The 24,069-nt window shown below is 43.4% G+C and overlaps 5 protein-coding genes across 5 annotated transcripts in view; 3 read left to right on the forward strand and 2 right to left on the reverse strand.

The window, feature by feature from the left end:
* LOC117902149 (neuroguidin) overlaps nt 1-10,778 on the reverse strand; it is a 59,117-nt gene extending 48,339 nt beyond the window's left edge. Inside the window, exon 1 of the mRNA XM_034813286.1 lies at nt 10,125-10,778. Coding sequence (XP_034669177.1) covers nt 10,125-10,133 — 9 coding nt within the window. The 5' untranslated portion in view covers nt 10,134-10,778. The remainder of the gene's footprint in view (nt 1-10,124) is intronic.
* Nucleotides 5,226-7,173, forward strand: LOC117902147. The gene has a single exon (XM_034813285.1). The coding sequence runs from the start codon at nt 5,256-5,258 to the stop codon at nt 6,558-6,560; it is 1,305 nt and encodes a 434-aa protein (XP_034669176.1). The 5' UTR covers nt 5,226-5,255; the 3' UTR covers nt 6,561-7,173.
* A 1,453-nt stretch (nt 10,779-12,231) lies between the features above and the next one.
* Nucleotides 12,232-15,317, forward strand: LOC117900851 (septin-interacting protein 1). Its single transcript, XM_034811371.1, has 3 exons — nt 12,232-12,425; nt 12,483-14,749; nt 14,811-15,317. Exons 1-3 carry the CDS (start codon nt 12,317-12,319, stop codon nt 14,940-14,942), a joined length of 2,508 nt encoding a protein of 835 aa, XP_034667262.1. The 5' UTR covers nt 12,232-12,316; the 3' UTR covers nt 14,943-15,317.
* A 142-nt stretch (nt 15,318-15,459) lies between these two features.
* On the forward strand, nt 15,460-21,859 carry LOC117900852 (beta-1,4-glucuronyltransferase 1). Its single transcript, XM_034811372.1, has 4 exons — nt 15,460-15,944; nt 19,297-19,789; nt 20,332-21,106; nt 21,522-21,859. Exons 2-4 carry the CDS (start codon nt 19,368-19,370, stop codon nt 21,720-21,722), a joined length of 1,398 nt encoding a protein of 465 aa, XP_034667263.1. The 5' UTR covers nt 15,460-15,944; nt 19,297-19,367; the 3' UTR covers nt 21,723-21,859.
* A 4-nt stretch (nt 21,860-21,863) lies between these two features.
* On the reverse strand, nt 21,864-23,371 carry LOC117900853 (beta-1,4-glucuronyltransferase 1-like). Its single transcript, XM_034811373.1, has 4 exons — nt 22,603-23,371; nt 22,243-22,534; nt 22,014-22,189; nt 21,864-21,955 (listed from the first exon to the last, which is right to left on the reverse strand). The coding sequence occupies exons 1-4, from the start codon at nt 23,316-23,318 to the stop codon at nt 21,868-21,870; spliced, it is 1,272 nt and encodes a 423-aa protein (XP_034667264.1). The 5' UTR covers nt 23,319-23,371; the 3' UTR covers nt 21,864-21,867.
* Nucleotides 23,372-24,069: the final 698 nt, after the last annotated feature.

Raw genomic sequence — 24,069 nt, forward strand, 5'->3', positions numbered from 1 at the left:
TTTTACCTCGACTCTCGGTCTCGGTGTTGTCTCGACTATAAAAACACAATTTTGTGGCCAACATAAAAGTGAAAATTCTATGACCTTTTGCACAATAACAGAATAAAAGCAACGAACATTAAAAACACATTTTGTGGGTAGTCCGAAGGTCAATCTCCCCAATCCCCCCCAATGTGCCATACTCTTTTTTGTCTAGTCTAACGAGAAAATTGTGTTACAACTTTTGCTTCATTTCTTGCATATATAAAATTTTCCCAGGAAAAACGACAAAGAGACAGGAATTGGAGTTTGAAAAGTTGGATACATTTTTGTGGCTTGCTTTCGTAATTTGACCTTCAAACAAGTTGAACAAACTCAAGCACAAACAGACAGATACAACCGCACACAGCAGACTTTAACACACACAGATACACACACACAAATACAGCTGCACATTCGTACAATCCGAGTTAGAGAGTCTCCTGGCGAAAAGTGTAATATTTAAACGTAATTTTAATGAAGGTAAAAGTGTGTTTTGTTTGCGTTTTGTCTTTACATTTTCAGGGCTTTCCCCAAAAATCTCCATCTGTGTGTGTCTGTCTACAAATATCTCTCTCTCTCTCTCTGTCTGTATAAGTGTGTGTGCGTGTACTAAGTCTTTGCTTTTGTGTTTGCTCTGAACTCCGGCATCCTGTTTCCTGTTTACAGCTTTAACTGGCATTCGTTTCGGGTTCATTGACTAAAGGTGTTTTCTAGACCAAAAATTGTGTGAATAATGGGTGCAATGGGTGGCCATTTGGGGCGGATTTACAAGGTGTGGTAACAAAGGAAGTTGCAGAATAGAGTTCAGATTTGGAAAATTCATAATTTTAAGGGTTAAAGGTGAATGTACGAGAGGGAAATGTTTTTATTTATTCATTTTAAGCGAAATATATAAGAAAATCTTCTTAAATGTGTTTTTATCTTGTTGGAACCTTCTAATATCCATCTATTTGGATATATATTCCATGAAATTCTGCTAATTTATACCTGAAACATATCAAAATTATATTAATCATCTAGTTTTAGCTCACCTATCGGGGAATATAAGAATATATCCCCACAAAACATCTTAAATTTCCTTTAAATATTTAAATATTATCTTCTTACAAGTTGTCAGTTCTCCTTTATCTAAATATACTATCAAAATATTCACCTAAAAGTCTTCAGTTTTCCTCTTTTCAAAGAAAACCCCCTTTTCGGTTAGAAACTCTTCAGCAAATAGCAAACAATTGCAGAAACGATTTACCCTGATCGACAAAATAAATATTGGCAGCTAAATTAAAAACAATTATAAATCTATTTGGACCCCACCCATATTTTGTTGGCGAAAACTAAAGCTGAAAACGCAGCCGAAGGACATCCATGCAAAAATGAAAGATGACACAATACGGCTGCACAATCTGAGGAGCTTCTCTGGCCAAAAAGGACTTTTGCATTTCATTGACCCTTTAAATAGCAAAGATACACAGATACAGATGGCACTCCAGCACACAGATACATACATATGGCACTACGTCACACGGACAGGTCGCATCGCCTATATACCGATATAAGTATAGGGATGCGATATATGTACTGTTTGGGTGGTGCTCTTGCGTGTCAGTCAAAGTTCTTCTGGCTGGGAGAAAAATTTGATTCGAGAGTTTATTCAATTTGCTGGCATGTGTATCGCCCCCAGAGGTTGCAGGCAGCAGCAGCATCAGTAGCAGTAGCACATCCACAATCCACACGACGTTCTACTGATGTCTGATAGACAAGCAGAACAGTACGATAGAAGGGGAGAGTGGGGTAATGGGGGCTCTGCTGCAGGTGGACTGACTCCTCTCGCTCTCGCTCTGAACTCTGCCAATATAATACAATCAACGTTGGGTCTTCGATTCGATGCGCATTCGATGCGTTTGCCGTTTTTGAGATGGGGTTGCATGGCAGTGGGGTGAATGGAGGTGTACGGGATAGCCACCGTTTCGTAGGCACATGCAACGTCTCTCACACATACGCACACACACACACACACTCTGGGGGGGCACACTCTTTTTTGCTCTCTTACATATGTATGTATGTGCATACGTATATGCTTTAGCCACATACACATACATATGTACATAGGCTCGTTTCATTCACTCGGTGAAGCTTTTTCTTCGATTTGCATTCACCCATCTCGCTCTAGCATTATGTACTGTTGCCTCTGTGTCCTGCTGCATGTTGTACATGCAGCTTTTCGGGTGTGTGAGAGGGGCTGACAGAGTGTCCTGGGGTCCTGGCCACACATGCGTTTGGCCTTTTGCCTGGCACACACAGGGGTAGTCGCAGTGGCAGCGACAGCATCGCGGCGCTGCTTTATATGGCGCAACTGCTGATTGGGTTCGCACAATGGAACGAAACGGTGGATTTTTTGATCGAATTGCTTACCTGAAAAAAAGAGAAGGAATTTTGGGAACATTAGTTATGGGGAAAAATCAGAAAATATCTTCAATACAATTAAGAAAATTATTTTTAGGTAAATTTATGAACAGTTTAACTAATATATTCGCGCATTCAATCTGATGTTCTTCTTCTTTATGTAACCTTCAACCCCTCCACCCTTTTAGTGATCAAAATTAATTAAATTTCCTTTCAGTACAATTTAACACCGACCAACCCATTTCGCGCCACTGTGCACAAAAGGCAATGCAAAAATTGCGCCAGCCAATGCAGCGACCGAAAAAACAACAACAGCAATATATGCGTGGAGCAGGAGAGTAGGTGGGCTGGAGAGTGTGAGTGAGAGAGGGGTGAGAGAGGGAGAGAGAGAAGCAGCGGGTGGAGACTGCGTTGCGGTGCGTAACGATAAGGATGGTGATGGGGACGTGGCAAACATGGTGGGACATGGCGGCGGCGGCGATGGCAGCGACGCAGCCTATTTCGCTGCCCGTGCAACGGGAACACCAACAAAATTAAAAAGGGGTGGAAAGGGTATAGAGGGCAGCAGCCGACAGGGACAAGTACGCAGCAGACGCACAAAATTCAATACCCGTGAGAGGGAGAAGCAGCGGCAGAGGCATAGGCTAAAGTGCAGAGAAGGCGGCTTAGGCAGAAGCAGAAGCATCAGTGGAGGAAGCAGCAGATTGGGGAGTCAGCAATAGAGTGGCGGAGTCGGCAGGGCAGGCAGCAAGAGAAATGAACAATGGACAGGCACAGTCGTGCACACACTAAAATGCAGTCCGGGGGGAAAAACAGGACGAAATACACACGAGAGCAAAACACACACGCACACAGAAAGACAGAGAGAGGTAGAGAGTGGACTATGTACGAAATGGGATGTCATGTATTGCCATTGACCAGGACGGACCGGCCTGTCCTCCCACCTTGCTCTCACACCACACTCTTGCTATCTCGCTCTCTTTCTCGCTCATCATGTCTTCCTGCCTCTCTTCCTCTCTCTCACTTGTTTACCAATTTATTTTGCGCACAATACGAAACACGGAAAATGCATGAGGAAAGGCTGGCTGCAGGCCTGCCTGCCGCCTACCATACCCCCACACCCCACACGCACACAGCCATACACTATTCCCCCTGTGCACTACTTCGCCGTCCTCCCAGTACATACCCACAAGCAAAAAAAAACGATGCGTTCCAAACGAAACGCAATGATAGCCACAGCAGAGCAGTGAGCGCACCAGAGAGAGCGGCAAAGAGAGTGGCATAGGGATAAGCAGAAGTGTAGCTGTGGAGAGGCAGTGCAGCAGCAAGCAAAGCACTCAGGCGCAGAATAGAAACCGTAGGCTAGAGCTTTTTGCGGTGGCACAAAGCTATTGATACCCTGCAAAGTGGATATTTACAAAATCATTGTACATATGTACATATTTATTTGACTGCGGTTTTTATAAAATTAAAAAAATAAACAAATGAAAGTACATTTTCTTTGGAAAAACTAAGTTTATATTAAATACCCTACAAATGTTTTTACTACTTGTTTCCTGCCTTTGCTTTCTGCTATTTAAAAATCATCATACCCTCTGCCAGCTACTGGGCTACTAGAGTACGAGCTAACAACAACAAAAGTTTGCACAAATTCTAGTTCGATTTTTGGTCATAATGCATGTTTTGTGTTTGCCACTTTGTGCGTGGATTTTCTTCATCCTTATTTTTCTCAATTTCGTTTCGCTTCTGTGAGCTCTCTTTATTTTCTTTTTTTGTAGTGAAACGTTTCTGTACGTGTTTTTGCATTCCTCCTGCGCCGCCAAGCCTTTCACTTTGATAAATGTATTGAAGAAAATGTATTTTTTTCCTTTTCAGAATACCCTTTGAAGACGGTTCTATGATATTTTTATACACACATACTATGCAGGTTTTAAGGTTTTTAACGAAAATCACAATATTTTGAAAACTCCTAAAGGCCGATGTTAACAGAATATTAAGAAGAGTTTAAAATAAAATGTTCTCAACTCTTTCTCCTATTGAAAGGGCATCTGAAATTCGTAAATGGTTCACACCACTTTTCCCTTTCAATTTTTTGCCACTTTTCTGTTGGTTTTTCGCCCCTGACTTTTGCTTGCCATGTCCCTGAAGAAGGAGTAAGCGTAAGCCTTCTCCCATGTGTATGTAGCCATGTACATGGCGCGTAGCAGTCCTTTTTTTTAAGCCATAGTACGCCGCGTACTATTTCCAAGTCAGTCATCAGTCGTAGAAAGCTACAGAAAGAACAAAAAAAAGAAGTGGCAATGGAAATAGAACGAAGGATTCATGAAAGGGAAGTCCTGCCACAGCGCGTATTGAAGGCAAATGTGGCACAAAGGATCTCTGAGAAATGGACAGTAAAAAAGCACAGCTAGCAAAAAGAAGCATTCGAAATGCCAGAGACACAATTTCGTAGGCAAATATTTCTCTCGCTTTTGTATGCGTTTCTCAAGGAAGGCACACACGCATACACACGCACATGCACGCTTGTTTGTCCTGAAAGACATTGACATAGATGGAGCGTTGAATACCAAAGCGGAAAATAAATGGAATGTAAATTGAAGTTTGTATTTATTAACAGATTTTGATTAAACTTGGCAGAATGGTAGATAAAATCACAAAAGAACATAAACCAAATTTTCAGACATATCATTTTACAGATTTGCTTTAAAGGATTATAAAAAACAAAATATCATTGATTCTTCTGTCAAACCTAAACGTAAATATGTACATATGTACATATGTATCTCTGCTATGACACATGTTTGCTCATAAATAAGTAAAATCACAACGAAAAAATGTTGAAAAAACTTTTAGCTTTTCTTTTGATTTTGCTGCCAATCTTAGCGCTGCAAAAGGGATTCAGCTATCATGTGGCAAAGCTCCTGCTGCCGGGTGAGACGCACAGCCAGGAGGCACAGAGCCTGATGCAAAAGTTCACACACACAAATCGCGTGCAAATCTTTTGCCAGCCACATGAGGACATTTCTTTTTGGAAGATCTTTCAATGCAATCGCCTACATTTGGAAATCGAAGATGGAGCGGATTACAACCAGTACAAGGAGCAGACCGCGCATGAGATCTACCAGGCACATCGCCAGCGCAAGGAGTGGACCGAGGGCAAGGCCGTGTCGGGAAAGGATAAGTACATAGATTTGAAGAAAAATTCCAATACCTGCTATGGCATCCACACGGAACTGGCCTACAATCTCACACTGGAGACCACCGCCACCGACAAGTGGCGTTTGAGCAAATTCTCGCTTGGATTTATTCTCTGGGTGGCTGCACCACACCTAGAGGACTTTCACTGCTGCCTATACAGCGTGACGGCATTCTTGGGCTACCAACTGGCCACCTGGATTATGATTTACATCACTGGACATCTGCGCCTGGTGCTCGAGGGCTCCCTGTGGACGGCCTTCCAGGAAATTCTCTACGAGCGGCCTTCCACCATGGCTCTGGCATTTACTGGTTGCTTTTATGCCCTTGCCTTGGGCTGTAGACGATTTGATCATATTTTTTTCCATCACAGCCGCTTTCGTCAAGTCCATCGTTTCATTCTCAGAGGCATTGCCTATTGGTTGATCTACAGCGCCTCGGATCACTCGGAAGTCGGAATCTACTGTCTGTTGTACCTGTTTTTCTACACCAAGATCTGGTTGCTCTTACGTTATCCCTTTTGGGGTTGCTGCAAAGTGTTGCGCCTCATAGTGGCGCCACCAAACAGGCACCAGTTCAACGAGGCCCAACAGGAGGCGTCGCAGGCAATCTTTAAAATCTCCCAAGGAAACTACGTGGCCAGCGAGAATGTTGTTTTGGCCACGCCGCGCCCCTCCAATTCATATCGCAACTTTGAGGCAGCTGGCGCGACTTCTACGCCTACAATTCAGCGTGGCACTGCAGCCCATCCACCTGGTTTTATCTTCAGGGGCCACGACATGGCAGACACGTCCAGAACCATCTTTCGGGGTCGCTTTGACCCCAACGAGGAAACCTTCACTTCGGTAGGGAGTCAGCGTCCGAGTCAAACTTCTTCGACGACTGCACTGTACTACAACATGAACTATCGCGAGTCCATGGGGGATACACGCGAGCAATTGTGATCCTGCTCAAAAGAAACTCCTCTACACCTTAACCACAAGAAAACTGCGGGTAAAAATGCACCAAGAAGACCAAGAAAGGAACAACTTGAGGGGTGCAAAGCACAAGCTAAACAAAAGAAAGATGAAAAAACTAAAGGAAAATGCATTTGATAATTGAAAAGCAAAGTCCACACACGCACAGAACGCAGCAGCAGCAACAGCAACAGCAGCAGCAACAGCAGCACACGTGGAAAACCCACATCATGTGCATAGGGAAAAACCTTTTCATGCAGAGTGGAAAATGCCCTCAAGGAAGCGGGACGGACGAGGCAGGACACGAGAAATCGAATCGGAAGCCAAAAGGAACATTTCAACATTTTGCCATGGAAACTGCACGAGCGAGGGGGCAGGCTGTGGGGGTCAGGGGCGTGGCAGGCAAAGTGATTTGAAAGGCAGCACAAAGTGGAGTCCAAGGAGAGCAGCCACAAAACGGAGTCCGAGCAGGAGTACTGGCCCGACCCGCCGCACAAGCGAACAGCAAAGTAGAGTCCTGGGTTCAAGGAAAAAGCCTAAAACTACAGTCCGTGGCATACAAATGGCAGCGGCAATTGAAATAATTATGGGCAAAATGAGAGAGAAACTCATCAAAGGGATACGAAAATGGGCAAGGAAATGTCAAAGGGGTACGAAAATGCGAAAGAAGGCCTCAAAGGGATTCAAAAGTGTATGCTAAATTGTTGTTAAAAAGGCGGAAATGTATTATTAATTGTTATATTTTATAAACAAAATAAACACAAATGGTACAAGGTTTATTATGTTTTTATTATTAAGGGATTATTATTAAATGATTTCTCGTAATTTAGAAACTATTTTCAGTTAGATTCCATGCCAATGGCATGTCTCCTTTCGCTTATGGGCACATTTGTACAGCGATTCAACGTCTTTCCACGTTACAGTGGGCATGAAATAGCTCAGACTCTCCATATCTCTTTCCTATATATCTTTTTTAATAGTTTAGCTCGCTGTCTGTGGAGCCATACAAACACTCATATGTAGCTGATACACGGATACACACTAGTACCACTATTAACTTAATTGTCCTGATTAGCATGGGTCCCGTGTCTGTTATCCTCGTTGAAATTTTGTCGGTCCCGAGGGGGGGTTCCACCGGGGGATGCAGCTACAAAATAAGAGACTCCCTAGAAGAGTGGGAACAGGACAAAGTCCAGTGTACAAATGTGCCTATTACCCTGCCCCATGCTCTCCCTCTGTTTCTGGCTATGCCATTAGCAACAGAGGCTCTGGCAGAGCAGAGAGTCGCAGCATTGGCAGGAGACTCGAGGGTGGAGTACTCCTTGCTGGGCACAACTGGAACAACAGCAACAAAGTTCGGTCAAACGTCAGAAATGCCTCGTTTTTAGCTATTGAACAGAGGCCAAAGCGCAACCCAAAACCGAACCGAACCGAACCACCCCACTGTACCACCCAATCCACCCTCTCTCTCACTCCCCCTTCTAGGTCTAGGCCTCCTCGGCAAATGCAAATGTGCAAAATGCGCTTTGACGTGGATGCAGCGGGCAGCGGCGGCTGTGTGTGTGTGTGACTGGGGGTGGCGGCACAGAGCGGGACCTGGTTCTCTATGTGTGCCCCACACGGACTCCACACGGACTCCACCCGGCCAGGACACGTGGACGTGAAACGTGGAGAACAGTTGGTCGCAAAAACGCACTTCAAATCGAAAACTGGAACTTCAGTCATTCGTCGGCGGAGGGGGCAGGTGCGCGGCAGGTAGGACTCGAGTTGAAATCTCTAACTATAGTGAATCTCTAGATGAGGACTGGTTTTTGTAGGGTAACAAATGGGAAGAGCCTTAAAATTGGTTTTAACAAATATCGAGAGCAACGTAATATTATATTTTTATGGGAATTATAAATCCAAGAATAATATTTCCGGCATTCAACATTTTTGGAAATTGTATAAATATTTTCATTGCGATAATTAAATTAAGCAAAAATTAATTTGGGAAATACAATTTCTGTTCCTTCTGTTCCTCTTTTCGCCACACTAACAATTCCCATAAATTGTTTCCCATTACTCCCCACTTTTTCCCAGGGTACCCCCACAGTCGCGTCCTTGTTAAGCTAGCAAAAGCAAATTTTATGTTTTTCTTTTACCGTGTCGCCGCTTTGGTGGATGGAAAATTGACTAAATGCAACGTTTTTGGGTGTTCATTACGCTTCGAAAGAGAGGCGCAGCAGGCAGGATATCTGCTCTAATGGTCCTGCAATTTCCCTGGCAACTCCCGAACCCAATTGGGATTTTTCCAGATAGGAATATTCAATTTTTTTCGCCTGTTTTGTCAGTTTTGGTGGTGGTTGATTCCCGTTTGGGACACTGCATTGCCAAGGAGTGTGGAGTGGGGCGCTCTAGCCGTTTGGGGTGGCGGTGAGGCGTGTATCGGGTACGATGGGGGTGGTGGTGCATTTTCCAGTTCTTGTATCCCATTCAGGAATTGCAGAGGGTTGTATCCCCGTATCACAACGTTACGTCAAAAGGTCAGCCAGAGACAGCGGCCTATTCCATGGGGTGGAAAAAAATATGTTTTCCATTTTTTGATTTAGGGATTTTGAAAACTTTGTAAAACTTGACTTTGGAGGGGTTTTACGCTGTGATTTGAGGAGTCAAAATGCGGATTTATGGTTTAAAAGCAGGAAATTATTGGTGGTATTTTGAATATTTTTTAAAGTGTTCAAAGCAGGGAAAACGACATTAAAGGACAAGCTTTGTTTCAGTTGTATTGTCCTCCTAAGGATACTTGTAACTGTGGAAGTTGGGACCAGAAAGAATCTATCGAAGTGTACCTTAATTGGGAGAGTTTTTAGATGGAGCCAAAAATAAGCAAGAGCTATGGAAGTTCCCTTAACTTAAATACAATCATACATCCTTTCCTCGGCTAAAATCCTTAGATGGATATTTTGTACAAATAGAAAATGTACAGAAATATTGCTTAATATTTGTAGGCGCATATTTATTCTTAAATGACTCTCCTAATAGATTTCGTGTGCTTTTCTCAATTTTTAGAGGAAAGAATCCAACGCTTAGTCTTTCTTGGGGTCACTGCTTCGGGAGTTCCATATCCAACAGATAATATTATTGGCTTCTAATCTTATAATTATACACACTTTATTCATTTTAATTTCATTTCTGACAATTTTTAACTTAATAAGAAAACAATTTTTGAACAAGTTCTAAAAGCCTTTCCAAGAATAATTTTCTGTTATTTAATATTATTTTGGGAACGTTTATTCATTAATATTTTCCAATATTTCTATTTTTCAAGAGTAATTATATTTTAATGAATTTTATAAATTTTTTAATTTTCCTAATTTCCCTTCTTTTGGGATCAAAAGAAAGTGCACCTTAGTGTCAAAGAATTTCCCCAATCAAAAATAAGTGTTCCTCAGTTTTTGTTGTCCAAAAATGTCTTAGATTGAGAATATTTTCTCTCCTTCTTTCTGTTTCAAGCAACTGCAAGTCCCACTGTACGCGTACTAGGTGTTTTTGTATCCTCTATAATTTACTGACCTGCACCATTTTTCTGCTACGTTAATATTATCCAGAAACGGTAAATCAAAGCGCCTTAACCGGCAAACCGACGTCAGTGGAGCGACAGAGAGCGAGCGTACGAATTGCGGACAAAACAAAAAACGGAAAAGCAAAGTTACAACAACAACAGCAACAACGCACACAACTTGAAGATTGGGCAAAGAGCGCGAGCGATAGAAAGAGAAAGAACGGGTAGCACGTGCTAATTTCACTTTTGTTTTATTATTAATATTCCCCGTTTATTCGTATTCTTTTTGATTATTATTCAATATCAACACACGCGCGCACACACACACACATTGCAGTTTGGTAGCGGGAAGCGGGAAAGAGCGGGAGAAATGCAGCAATAAAACACGCGGCGGCCCGAGAACTTTTGTTGCGTTTTATATTTAATTCTTGTTGTCGCTGGGGTTCTGTGTGTGCTTGCTGTTGCTTTTGTTGCGCGAATTCATTGCATCTTGATGTTCGTTCGCTGGGGCTGCTGCACTTTTACGCGACTTCCACGTTTTCCGGGCTGCGAGCTGGATTTTCCGTGCGAGAACTGAACGTCGTGATTGTGGAAATTTTTAAAAACAGATTTCAGATACAACCCTGTGATCAGCTGCGAAATGGTTCAGAAAATGTAAGGTGTCGACCACAAGTAAAATTTCACAATAAATTCTAAGGCTGCAAGGTAAATTACACCCGGCGTTTCACCCTCCGATGTATTTTTTTTAAAATGTATCGGTAGAATCGATAGAAAAACATGCCGCACAGGTTGGCAGCCATCAAATTATTCAGCTAGCTGCTCAGGATGTAGGGGAGCTTGACGGACCTCAGGGACTAGCACCTAAGGACTAGGATTAATTAACATTTAAGTTGTTGATTTAAGATTTCATCCTAAGTTAGCTCTAAATTATAGAGTTCGATATCAAATACTTTAAATACCGATTATTACGACGTCACCTCCAAAGAAAGGATTATGTCTGCAATTTCCTTTCTTTCTCTCCTCACGTTTGCGTTTCAAATATGAGCTCAGCAATAATATACGTTCACACTGGGACTCATTTTTGCGCTTTAAACATGAGCACAAAAAGTATGTAAAGTAAGTTAGTAAGTAAAGTACAAAATAGTTTTGATTGATTGAATGATTGATTGGTTAATTGTAATTGGCTTTAAATCGCTTCAAAATGCTATGCATTTCGCTAAGAACTTGTTTACCTAAGCAATGAATTTTATGATTTTCTTTGAAATTTCAATAGTTTTACCACTAACCAAATAGTATATGTATATACCATTTGGTTAGTGCTTGGGTTCACCAGTACGACCACAACAAATTGATCATGGATCGGTGTTTAATTTGCCCTGGTGAACGCACCCAAAATTTGCCTCGTTTTATAGAAGAATAGTAGCGGAGTGGGAGTGTCATAGCAGTGAGACTTTCGGCGATTTCAGCTATCGATATGTCATAGGCACTTATCGTTTTTGAATTTGAATTCGAAATTTGTTATTGAGAGCTGGCTTCACCGATTTTATGCTTGGGACGAGCAGCAATGGGCAAAAAAATGGCTTGACTAATCGACAGGAATTCAAGGAAGACGAACAGTATCAGTAACAGTAAAATTCTCTGCGTATATATACCTGATTTTTCAGCTGATTTTATGCTTCATGGAACATTATCCATGCATTGAACTGTGATATTTTACATTTCTTATGGAATTTCTTCTTAAAGCCCAGTACTCAGATGCCCAAAATCTTCGATCGACCGGTAAATGAAATCATATGATTTTATTCCTTTGGCATTTGAATTCTAATAAGCCCACGCAGCCATCGATAGAAAAAATGTGTAAGTATCGATATATAGATACCATAACGAAGAAGAAGGACTGCAGCTATCGATGTCACAACCAGAAAAAAAAGAAAAGACTGATCCAAAAATCTTCTAAAAGCATGTTCCAGCTGCTATCAAAATCGAAAATAGATTCAGCATCGATTTCTTGAAGAATTAATATAATAATACCATTTTTTTTAAATTCAAGTTGTTTTTCAGCATGCCCGTCCAACTATCGAAACCAGTGCATCTCTAGTCCTGATGAAATTCACTGCCTGCGCATCACTAAAATTTGCCGTGCCGAATTGTTTGTTTACATTTTGTTGCTATCATCTATTAAGCCAAATTAAGCGATTAAACAATGTCGGACAACGAGTACGAGCGTTTTGAGATCACCGACTACGATCTGGACAATGAGTTCAATACGAACAGACCACGCGGGCGGCACAGCAAGCATCAGCAGATCTATGGTAAAGATTTTCTTTCTGCCAGTAGCAGGAAAATTATCAAAAAAAACCTCTTTCTAGGCATTTGGGCGGACGACAGCGACGAGGAGAGCCCCGGCGAAGGTGGCGGCAAGAAGCGGCATGGCCGCCAAACCAAGGACTACACAATGCCCGTGAATTTTGTGGCCGGCGGCATACAGCAGGCGGGCAAAAAGAAGAAAAAGTTGATCAAGGGTGAAGAAAAAGCCGGCAAGGAGGAGGCTGACGACGCCAAAGCAGCCGAGAAGAGCGACGACTCGGGGGAGAGTGGACGCCCGGCCTTTGGGCAGAGTGACCCGAGTTCAAACAGCTCCGAGGAGGAGCAGGAGCAGGAGCGACCCTCAATGAGGGCGAAACCCACGTTCCAGCATCACTCGCACATCGCTGGCACGCGAAATGTGGGCGCCTGGGAGCAGCATACGCGCGGCATTGGCGCCAAATTGCTGCTGCAGATGGGCTACGAGCCGGGCAAGGGTCTGGGCAAGGATCTGCAAGGCATTTCGCAGCCGGTGCAAGCGCACGTGCGCAAAGGACGCGGCGCCATTGGCGCGTATGGCCCCGAGACCGCGGCCAGCATTGGCGGCAAGGCGCAGGCCATCAAAGTGGACGAGGATGTGCGTGAGGCGAAGGAGTTCAAGGAGCAAATGAACAAGTGGCGCAAGGGAGGCGTGGCAGAGCCGCAGGAGAAGTCCGGCAAGCGCTACTACTACAAATCCGTGGAGGAGGTAATAGCCAAGGGCAAGAAATCGACGCACCTACTCTCTGAAAAGCTTAGCAAGCAGTTGGGCAACGTGCCCGTCATCGATATGACGGGACCGGAAAAACGTGTGCTCAGCGGCTACCATGCGCTCGGGCAGACCAAAATCACACCCGAGGAGTCGCTCTACGATGCGGAGGCAAGCGGTGCATCCGTCCCCGTGTTCGCCCTGCCCGAGCTGACGCACAACCTGCAGCTGCTGGTGAGCCAGTGCGAGCAGCAGATCATTGCCATTGACAAGTCGGAGCGGGAGTCGGAGAGCCAGCAGACGGCGCTCCAGTGCGAGTACAAAAAGCTTGAGGAGATTGTCCACCTGGAGCGGAATCACATCAGCACTCTCGAGGCGGTGCTCGTGAGGGTGGAGCGGCTGAGCGAGGATCCTGACATTACGCTGCATGCCGCGGAGCAGCTGTTTCTGCAGCTGCTGGAGGACTATGCCGCAGAGTTCAAGGAATTCGGACTGGCTGATCTCGCCGCTGGCGTCATTGCGCCGCTGGTGAAGCGAGAGTTGGTCTCGTGGCAGCCCCTCGAGGCGCCCACACAGCCGCTGCAGCTGATCAAAAAATGGCGTGGAATGCTGCAGCGCGAGGAGCCCGCAGAGCAGCAGCCACGCAATGTTTTCGATCCATATTCGTCGCTGATTTGGGCGGGCGTGATGCCCTCGTTCCGCGCCTGTGCCGCGCTCTGGCAGCCCAAGGAGCATCCGCCAATGGCTGCCCTACTGGATGCCTGGGCGCCGCTGCTGCCCACGTGGGTGCTGGACTCTGTGCTGGAGCAGCTGGTGCTGCCGCGCCTCGTCACGGGCGTCTACGATTGGGATCCGCTCACGGACACTGTGCCCATCCACAGCTGGGTGCTGCCTTGGCACGCAATTCTCGGCAGCAAGCTGGAGGAGTCGGTTTACCCGCAGATACGCAGCAAACTGGGCGTGGCGCTGCAGGCATGGTCTCCACAAGATCGATCCGCGCGTGCCATGCTGACACCTTGGGCCAAGGCCTTTCCGGAGGAGGAAATGGTTGACTTTCTGCAGCATCACATCACGCCCAAGCTGCAGGGTGTGCTCTCCGAGTTCATCATCAATCCGCTGCACCAGGACCTGGAGCAATGGAACCAGGTGTGGGAGTGGCACGAGCTCATACCGCCCATGCACATGGCCAAGCTGCTGGACAAGCATTTCTTCCCACGCTGGATGCAGGTGCTCGTCATGTGGCTTAACCAGTCGCCCGACTATGCGGAGATCTCGCGCTGGTACACCGGCTGGAAGAGCATGCTGAATGAGTCGCTGCTCAGGGAGCCCAGCGTCAAAGAGCATCTACGTCGTGCGCTCGAAATGATGCATCGAGCCAGCGATGCGCTGCTGCAGCCCACGGCAGCACCGCCACCACCCACGCCGCCAGCACCGCCCACTGTGGCGGGTCTGCTGCCGCCACTCATGATGATGGATGTGGCACCGCCCACCCAGCTGGAGTTCAAGGAGTTGGTCTCGCAGAAATGTGCAGAGTTGGGCATCATCTTTGCTCCGCTACCAGGGAGGAGAGAAATGGGCAAGCAGGTAAGGCTGCGGGGGTTTGGAACTTTCAGTTTTTCCTTGACTTATCTTTCGATTTTTGTAGATTTATCGCGTGGGCAAGCTCTTTTGCTACATCGATCGCAATGTCTGCATGCTGAGCGATAGTTCCTTCAGCAACTGGCAGCCAGTAGCGCTCAATCATCTGCTGGAACGCACACAGACGGGTTTGTTCTAGCCAAGAGCGGTGGGATGTAGTGGCGGTAATACCAGAGATCGTTGGATGTTGGAGGCTGGCAGCTGCTGCAATGGTTGGAGCTCGGAACGCGGAACAAATAATGGCAAATAAAAGCGTGAGGAAAGCTAAAGGAAAGTGGCAACCACAACGCAAAATTGGAAGAGCAGAAAACTTGCCAATAAAACCCACTTCAGATGCACAGAAAACCTTTTAGAATCTGCAGCAAGTTCGGAGCTGCTCAGATTATATGCTAGTTGTCTTTATTACTAGATAAAAAACAGATTTTGGACCCTTAGAAGACGCTCCTTAAAGCAGAAATTACAAAGTGACAAAGAAATTACAAATTAGCTTTAGAAATTAAATATTTGAAACCTCTTTAAACGTGTAGTACGCAGCCAAATGCAGTCATTAAATGCTGTGAATTGTGTTAAAAATTCAATTATTAACTTAAGCTTATAAGAAGAGTCATTTTATTTTCATTGTAAACTGCATTAAAAGCAGCATAAAGAGGCCCAAACGCCACTTGCCATCAGCCCCAAAACGAAACCAAGAGTAAGAAAACTAAGGCCCATAACTCGAGTAAGCAAAAGTTTAAATGCAAACAACCCATATGCTGTCCATACCTTTTGATTGTTACTGATAAAAACCAGCTACAAATTACTATAAGCCATAAGCAGCGTTCTGATATGCAGCACCCATTTGGATTGCTATTTTAGTCGACGATTAAAAGGAAAAGACTGTTTACTGATAGCTGATAGAAGCTCCAATCTTTATGCTGATTGCTGATTGCTTCGATTGGTGCTGTTTTGGTGCCTCCTCTTACCTGCTTTTCTTTCGATTTCAGTTGGATTTCGTAGCTTCATAACAAAGGGTGTTTGGAGGCGCGTTTGCTCGCTCATTTATGGACCATATGGGACCTATTTTTCAACACCATCTACACACAGTATATCACAGCGATCATAAAAACGCACAAACGTTGAATCATCAATTGATTTCTCGCTGGTAATTCCAAATTATTTAAACTCAAGTGCTTACAACGTAAAACTACTTATGTCTTGTTCCAAGTTGTTGTCGTTTATTTCTACATTTTTGATAAGATTAAAGTGGAAGTTGTCACAAATGAATGCAATCTATCAGATGATTTATTGATATTAATTTTTGGACAAGGTGCAGGCCTGGAACGCGGTGAAAAGTGCGATAAATATGACACAAAAGTGTATAATTAATTATCCATAAAATAAACAAAAAGTGCGTGTAAATCCAGCCACAGTTTGATTAATTGTTGCACTTTGTAGACGTCATTGATAAGCTTCCAGTCATAAAAACGTATCAAACACTTCCCTATAAGTGCATCAAAATTACAACTTTTGATTGCTTTATCAACACAGATTGTCTGACTGTTAAAACCCATTTGATTGTGGCTAATACTCAGAAGTCAAACGCGGTTGTTCTGTGTCAATCGTGACTGTACAGATATGTCTTAAAGGAAATGGCAAAGAGGTATAAGAAGACTGGGGAAAAGTGGGTGTCAAACGCGGTTGTTCTGTGTCAATCGTGACTGTACAGATATGTCTTAAAGGAATATAAGTAGACATATATTTGAGAGGTAACGGTTCCGTTTTCACATAACTTATGTGTCTTAGATCTGGTTGTAAAAAAGACATGGAAATGGCAAAGAGGTATAAGAAGACTGGGGAAAACACCCACTTTTCCCCAGTCTTCTTATACCTCTTTGCCATTTCCATAAATAGAAAGATCAGTGGAAATATTCCCATATTTTTCACCTTACTTTCAAGTCTGTGTCGAGTAAGCAGGCCACTCGTTAGAGCTTATAATTATGCCATAGAAAGATATTCTAGATCTAGAGCAGATCTGCCAACGAATAAAAATACATAAGGAAACGTTTGTAAAGTCATAAAAATAATTGTTATTTGAAGCATCAAACGCAGAGATCACTGTATGTAATCATGTATGTAAATATGTATGAACCAATGGCATATACATACCTACATATGTACATTTCTGCTTGTATGTACATACATTTGCTCACTACTCGACAACATTTCACCAAATTGTTCTAATAGATTTGAGACATTGAAATTGTTTATTGAATTACGGTTTTTTTCTTTAACAGAACTTTTTTTTCAGAATTTTTCAAAACGTATTTTTTTTTTTGGTTTGCTGTTTTGAGAGGTAACGGTTCCGTTTTCACATAACTTATGTGTCTTAGATCTGGTTGTAAAAAAACGTTGCCAAGCTGAAAGGCTAAATGATGCAGCTAAAAATTGAACCCAAAAACTTTGTAGTTTTAGTTTACCGTCTGGAAAATATTAAGCTTTAAAATGCAAAAGATGATTTTGTGAGTTATTTTTGACGAAATTTTGACTTTAAAAACTCAGGAAACTCCTGTGTCTACTTATTATACCCGGTACTCGAAGAGTTAATAGGGTATATTGTATTTGTGCGAATAACGGTTGTTTGTAACGCACAGAAGGAAACGTTTCCGACCCCATAAAGTATATATATTCTTGATCAGCATTAATAGCCGAGTCAATTGAGCCATGTCTGTCTGTCCGTCCGTCCGTCTGTCCGTACGTCCGTCCGTCTTGTTGAGCGCCTGGATCTCAGAGACCATAAAAGCTAGAGCCACCAAATTTTGCATCCATACTTCTGTATGCTCACACTGGTACAAGTGTATTTCAAAAATGAGCCCCGCCCCCTTCCGCCCCCGCAAAAGAGCGAAAACCTCCCAAATCTACAATATTGAATATAAAAGAAATCTAAAAACGCCATTCCGTAAGGAATGACCATATCTATCAGATCAGATCAGATCAGATCCCAAACTAGGATCCGATTGGATCATTATTATGGCCACAAAGAAGAAATTAATTTGCTGTGGCTAAACCCACCCTGTCCCGCAGCTTATATTTGTTTTGTGCACATTCTCTCATTCACACTCTGCTTCGCGCAGTTTGTGGCCTGTGCCTCTGACACGTCTCTGTCTCTGCCGCGTCTCTGCCCTGCCTCTGCAGTGTCTGGCTCTAGGGGAAAGTGGCGAGCTAAAGGAGCATGTTGGCGTGAGTAGTGTTATTGATGTAGATGACAGATGAAGAAAAAATGTAAAATTTGACAAATAACCGCTAAGTTGCAGATGTAGTACTGAGTGCCGGGTATAAAAGTTGTGACGCGTAAGAAGCGTCTCACACGTCCCTTCTCGTTTTTTGTATATGTAAGATATCGTTTAAGATATTGCTGACTATAATCTATGTAGAGACGGCTGAGCTAACTATAAAAATATATAAAACCCACAAAAATACCTTTTGGAACGTTGATGTATTCTGGCTTCAAACAAAAGTTCTGCCTAAGAAAAAAAATGTATTATAAAACATCTCTGAAGCCCCAATTCGAAAGAAGTTGGTTTGGTTCGAAGCGGAAAAATTGTGTCGGGTAGTGTAATCGGGGCAAACACTCTCGGCCACTCTTATCCACTCTTCTAGACCATACATATTATAGCCTTACAAATTAATGAAGTTTATAAAAAATTGCAAATCAAATTTCATTTCATTTATTCATCGACCTTCAGGCATCTAAAAATGTTGGAATAGCTCTCAGAAGCAGCCACAAAACGGGGAAATACTTTGATTCGAATTATTTTCACGTTTTCTGAAGAGGTTGTTTCCTGGAATTGGCTGCTATAAATCCAATAAGACTTTACGATAATTATACTCAATTATGCTGAGATCTAGTAATATTATTTTAAGATTTTTCAAACATCCTGGTTTAAACAATAATTCAACTTCAATTATTACAATTTTACGACTTTGATACAAATGTTTTAGCTATATTCTATGTAGTGTTTTTAGTGAGTACTTGAAATTGTTTAGAGCCTTTTTAGAGCAACCATTGAAAGTCTGCTTCACCTCAGCTCAATAACCAATACAAAAAATATAAGTTATATATAAAACTGCCATAAATAAATTCGTTCTATCTATGAAAACGTGTACATATCAGGTTTCCCTCTGCCCTTTCTTTATTTCGGGCCTTTCTTTTTTATTTTTGTGTTTTTTTTGTATGAAAAGGGAATGAGAGAGAGAGACAGAGAGAGAGAGAGAGAGAATCCATAATAATTAGCACTCTATCGATAGCATAATAATGGCACATAAAGGCATACAATTAGGCAACCAAAGCCCGGGCACGACCTTTGGCTACGAGTCTCGTTTGGCACCGCGCCACGTATTGGGAGTAGTTTTTCCCCCATTAAAGGGTTGTGGGTGGCTGGTAATGAGATCCGCCCTGGCCTGGCCCTTATCAACCTGCGGAGTGTGTCAATGTTTTTTTCTCCATTATTTTTTAGAGCTCACAAACAACGTTGTGAGGCCATAAATTAAGGAACATCGGAGAAGCTCGGACAGAAATCGCAGCGCCATGGCCAAGTGTGGCAACCGAATGTGGCCCATTCTGCTGCTACTCACAGTGGCCCTGGTGCTCGTTTGGCGCAACTTGCAACAGGCCAAGCATCTGAGTCAAGCGCAGATATCCAGCCGAGGCAGATCCCATTTGACCTTTGATGAATCTTTGTACACAACCGAGGAGTATCCGGAGGATTATCAGCAAGTGGAACAGCCACCCATACCACCGCTCACCCCACGCGGCCAGTTGTTGCAACAATTGCTAAAATGCCGCACGAGAAATCTGACATTTGAGCGGCTGCAACATGGCGAATACTGGCTGTTGCTGAATCTAATTGTTGGCCGCAAAAGTCGACTGATACGTTGCACTGATTCGATCACATACACCACCAATGGGGATTATACGTTCTTCGATAATCTGGAAGTGGTGGCAGAACGGTGAGTGCTTATCGCTGGGGTCCTTGAAACTATTTAGTGATAAAGGTACACAGTCTATTGCGATGTGTGCTGAATTTATGACTGACTGATAGGCATATAAAAGCTGATATTCATTTTTTTGGGGGTATGGACGGTGATGAAAGTGAACGTGGACGTTCTTAGATGCGCCACCTAGAGGTTAGGTAAATACCAGTAAAAGGTTATACTTTTGGTAATATCGATATGTAGCATCATAAATAATAATCTTAGCTATTTGCTACACAAAAATAATGCCAAACGGACCAATATTACACACAAAATGTTTCAAAAACAGCCTCGAAACAGCCTTGTGCCAGTTCTGCCAGCTGTCCAGAGTGCGACGTATGAGAAGGGCACCATCCAGGATAATGAAAGTGTAATTCAAGTCCATTAGCACTTGGGCCTAGGGAAGACAATTTAAAATTTAAACAATCCATGAACAATTATTCCCATAATTCACAATCTGTTGCCCTGCTACTAACTATTATTTATATTTATTTATACGCTTTTTCTCTCTCTTACAGCTGGCGCGCACCCATTAGCTTTGCAATCCACGCACCCGGCTACGATCTAAACACCACACTTGACTCCATACAATATGTGAAAAATTGTCTGCCTGGCAGCGAGTACATCAATGACTTTGTCACATTTCATTTGTATTTTTCGAACTTGCATATGCCCGTAAATGTGCCACACAACGAGGCAGAGGTGCTGCAACGGCCCTTTGTTTGTGAGCTAAAAAATGGCACCCAAGCACCGCCGCCATGGACCTTGAGGCCGCGCGAGGCTATGTACAAGGTGGCCGCAAATCTCACATATCCGATCAATGTCGGACGGAATATAGCACGAAAGGCGGCCAATACGTACTTTATCTTTGCTTGCGACATCGAACTGTATCCCAGTGTGGGTTTTGTGGACCAGTTTCTCGATATGGTAGTTGCTAATCAGAGCATTCTGGCCCTGGACCCCCAGCAGCCAGCTCGAGTTTATCCTTTGCCCGTCTTTGAGCTGCAAGCGGGTGTACCCGTACCCAATGACAAGACGCAGCTGCTGGCCCTGTATCGTGAGGGTTTGGCTCAAACGTTTCACAAGAAGATGTGTGCCTCATGCCACAAGGTGCCGGGGCAAGAGGAATGGCTGAATCGTGCGCCCAGCGTCACGGATGAGCTGCACGTGTGGAGCGAAGCGTTGCGGGAGAAGGAGTTTAGGTATTGGGAGCCCTTCTATGTGAGCGACAACAAGGAGCCAATGTTCGATGAGCGAGTGACGTGGGAGGGGCAGTCCAACAAACGGATACAGGTAAATATCGATAGAGTTTTAGATGAATTTTCGACAATTAATCGTTTAATTGTGGATAAATTGTTTGATAAAGGATATACAGTTTGTCGATAATATTTTAATGTCATGCGCAATTGATCGATAAGTGATCAAAGGTTTATCAATGATTTATTATTTAGTTATCGACAGAATTTATGATTAACCGATATAAAAACATTCGGTTGGAAAAAAATGTGCCAAGAAAATCGATTAATTGTAGATAGATTGTTTTAAAAAAATAATCTTAAATGAATCGATACCATTTCGATTATTAATATAAACTTATCGATAAATAATCTAACGCAATTCGAGTAAGATTCCATAATCTGTTCGACAACTAATCGAAAAATATTTAAAAATAATCGATAAATCGATAAACTATCTCTCCCTCTTTCAGAACTATGCCATGTGCCTCTTGGGCTATGAATATCACGTACTTCATCCCGCCTTCCTCGTCCACAGTCCTGGCATCAAGAAGAACAATGGCACGCAATCAACGCGCCAGATATACGCCCGAGATATGACGCGTTTCATTAAAACAAAAATCGAGCCCGAATATCGAGTCTTGTATGGCCGCCGAAAGAGCTGCACAACGTGACACGAGCTGGGGAAAAGCTCCAACTAGAACGGAATTTAGTTACGGAAAGTGATATTCTCCTCCATTTATTTTGCTGTTTATAATAGTGCAATTTTGTCATAAGTTCGTTTTGTTATTTACATTTTAAATATAACCATTTAAGGTGTTAATCGTAGCGTTGTTTGATTAACTGACTATAACGCGAATGACGCGAACGCGTATACCAGTTCTGTGCAAAATCCTTGGGCACTAAGCTGTGATTCAAGGAGGGACTTTAAGTGGGGTAGAGGGGGGATTTTTCACTTTACGAACCTTATCATTTGATGGTAGAACAAATGCCAGATGTGCCACAAACGTGAGCCTCTGTCTTGGCCAACAGTTACATGATCATCGGGCTTAATGTTCTGCCAGCTGTCCAGAGTGCGACGTATGAGAAAGGCACCATCCAGGATAATGAAAGTGTAATTCAAGTCCATTAGCACTTGGGCCTAGGGAAGAGAATTAGTTAAAAATGAAGGATGGGAGAAGCACCTTCATGCACCTTTAAATTAGCACCATGTTTATAAATCGACTCCATTTGATTGTTCTCATCGTAGAGCGGTTCCAGCTCATTGATGCTCACATAGGCCACACACGTATCCATTTTCTTTGAGCGACTAAATATGTATAAATCATCTCTGCTATGCCGAGTGCTTAGCCATTTCATTTGCACATCGATATTGTCGTACACAGGACTCGTGATATTGAAATCCCTCAAAATCATAACCAATTGGAATTTATTCTGCGCCAAAGGTGCCTCCAGCACATGCGGGAATGTCAGCAAACAAAAGACACTGATAAGGAAATACAAAAGATATTTTAACAAAGAACCAAAGAAAATTCAATGACCATCCAAACCCACGTTGTGTAGGGCAGTGATATATCTGCATAACGCCACACATCATGATTCAAAACGAAATTCACAAACTTTTTGGGAAAATTATATGGCGGCAGCATTTGCATATCCACGGAAAAAACATAATACGTTAAGACATTCAAACGTGCCACATTCCTCAGCAGATTCACGGGATAATTCAGATTCTTGCGATGCCAGTAGGTCTGATCCTGTGACGAATTTAGATAAATTGGGGCCGCATCACACATCAAGGGATCGGCTGTGACGCCCATGCTGCCGCGTCGGATATTCCGTGGCATGTGCTGCTGATGCCACACCAAATGAATGCTGACAAAGCGACGCATAAGGACGCCCAGCTGCAGGCAGCTATTGATGTAGGCCAAACCTTTGATGGTCTTATCCAGATCCTCACCATTGGCATAGATCGAGAGGCTAATGGGCGCCTGCCATCTGATCAGCAAAGTTGGCAGCAGCTTCAGGTCCGCATAGGTGCCATGTGTGGCCAGGGTCACACTTTCATTCGCAATTAAATCCTCGCCCGCCACTATATAATTATGCCATACCCAGTACTCCCCATGCTGACGCACATACCCTGGATCATGGCGCGCTTCAGCCTTGTCTCGCTCGAAATTGTTTTGAACATTTTGAAGCAACAGCTTGAGGCCATAGCCAATGAGTACGAGAGTGAGTATCAAGAGGATTTTTCCAATAAAGGGAGACATTTTCCTTTGGAGCTTTTTGAGTAAAACTTCATATTTATACAGAGTAGCAAAAGGCTACTTTTGGCTACGGTTGTTTAGTTCTTACTTACTGTTTATTGACCCAACCAGCCGTTTTTGAGTTGTCGCAGTGGAAATAGTGAAGCCAAATGTAAATAAAACGAGGAGGAACGTGTGAGACGCTTCTTACGCGTCACAACTCTTATACCCGGTCCTCAGTGGTACATCTGTCATGTGTCATCTTCATCTACATCACTTCTCACGCCAACACGCTCTTCTAGCTCGCCCCCCTCCTCCAGAGACGTACACAAAAATGCTGCTGGACGGGGTGGGTTTAGCCACTGCAAATTAATTTATTCACTCTGACTATAATAATGATCCAGTCTGATCCCAATTCAGCGATCTGATAGGTATAGTCCTTCCCTACGGAATGGCGTTTTTCTTTTATCTTCAAAATAGTGGCTGTGGGAGATTTTCGATCTTTATGGGGGCGGAAGGAGGCGGGACGAAATTTTGAAATACACTTTTAACAGTGTGAGCATACAGAAAAAGAACAAGACGGACGGGCGAACGGACAGACAGACGGACGGACGGACAGACGGACAGACAGACATGGCTCAATCGACTCGGCTATAGATGCTGATCAAGAATATATATACTTTATGGGGTCGGAGTCGTTTCCTTCTGTGTGTTACATACAACCGTTATTCGCACAAATACAATACATATACCCTATTTACTCTTCGAGTATCGG

This window comes from Drosophila subobscura, chromosome U, assembly GCF_008121235.1.
Source record: "Drosophila subobscura isolate 14011-0131.10 chromosome U, UCBerk_Dsub_1.0, whole genome shotgun sequence".
NCBI classification, from domain to species: Eukaryota; Metazoa; Arthropoda; class Insecta; order Diptera; family Drosophilidae; genus Drosophila; species Drosophila subobscura.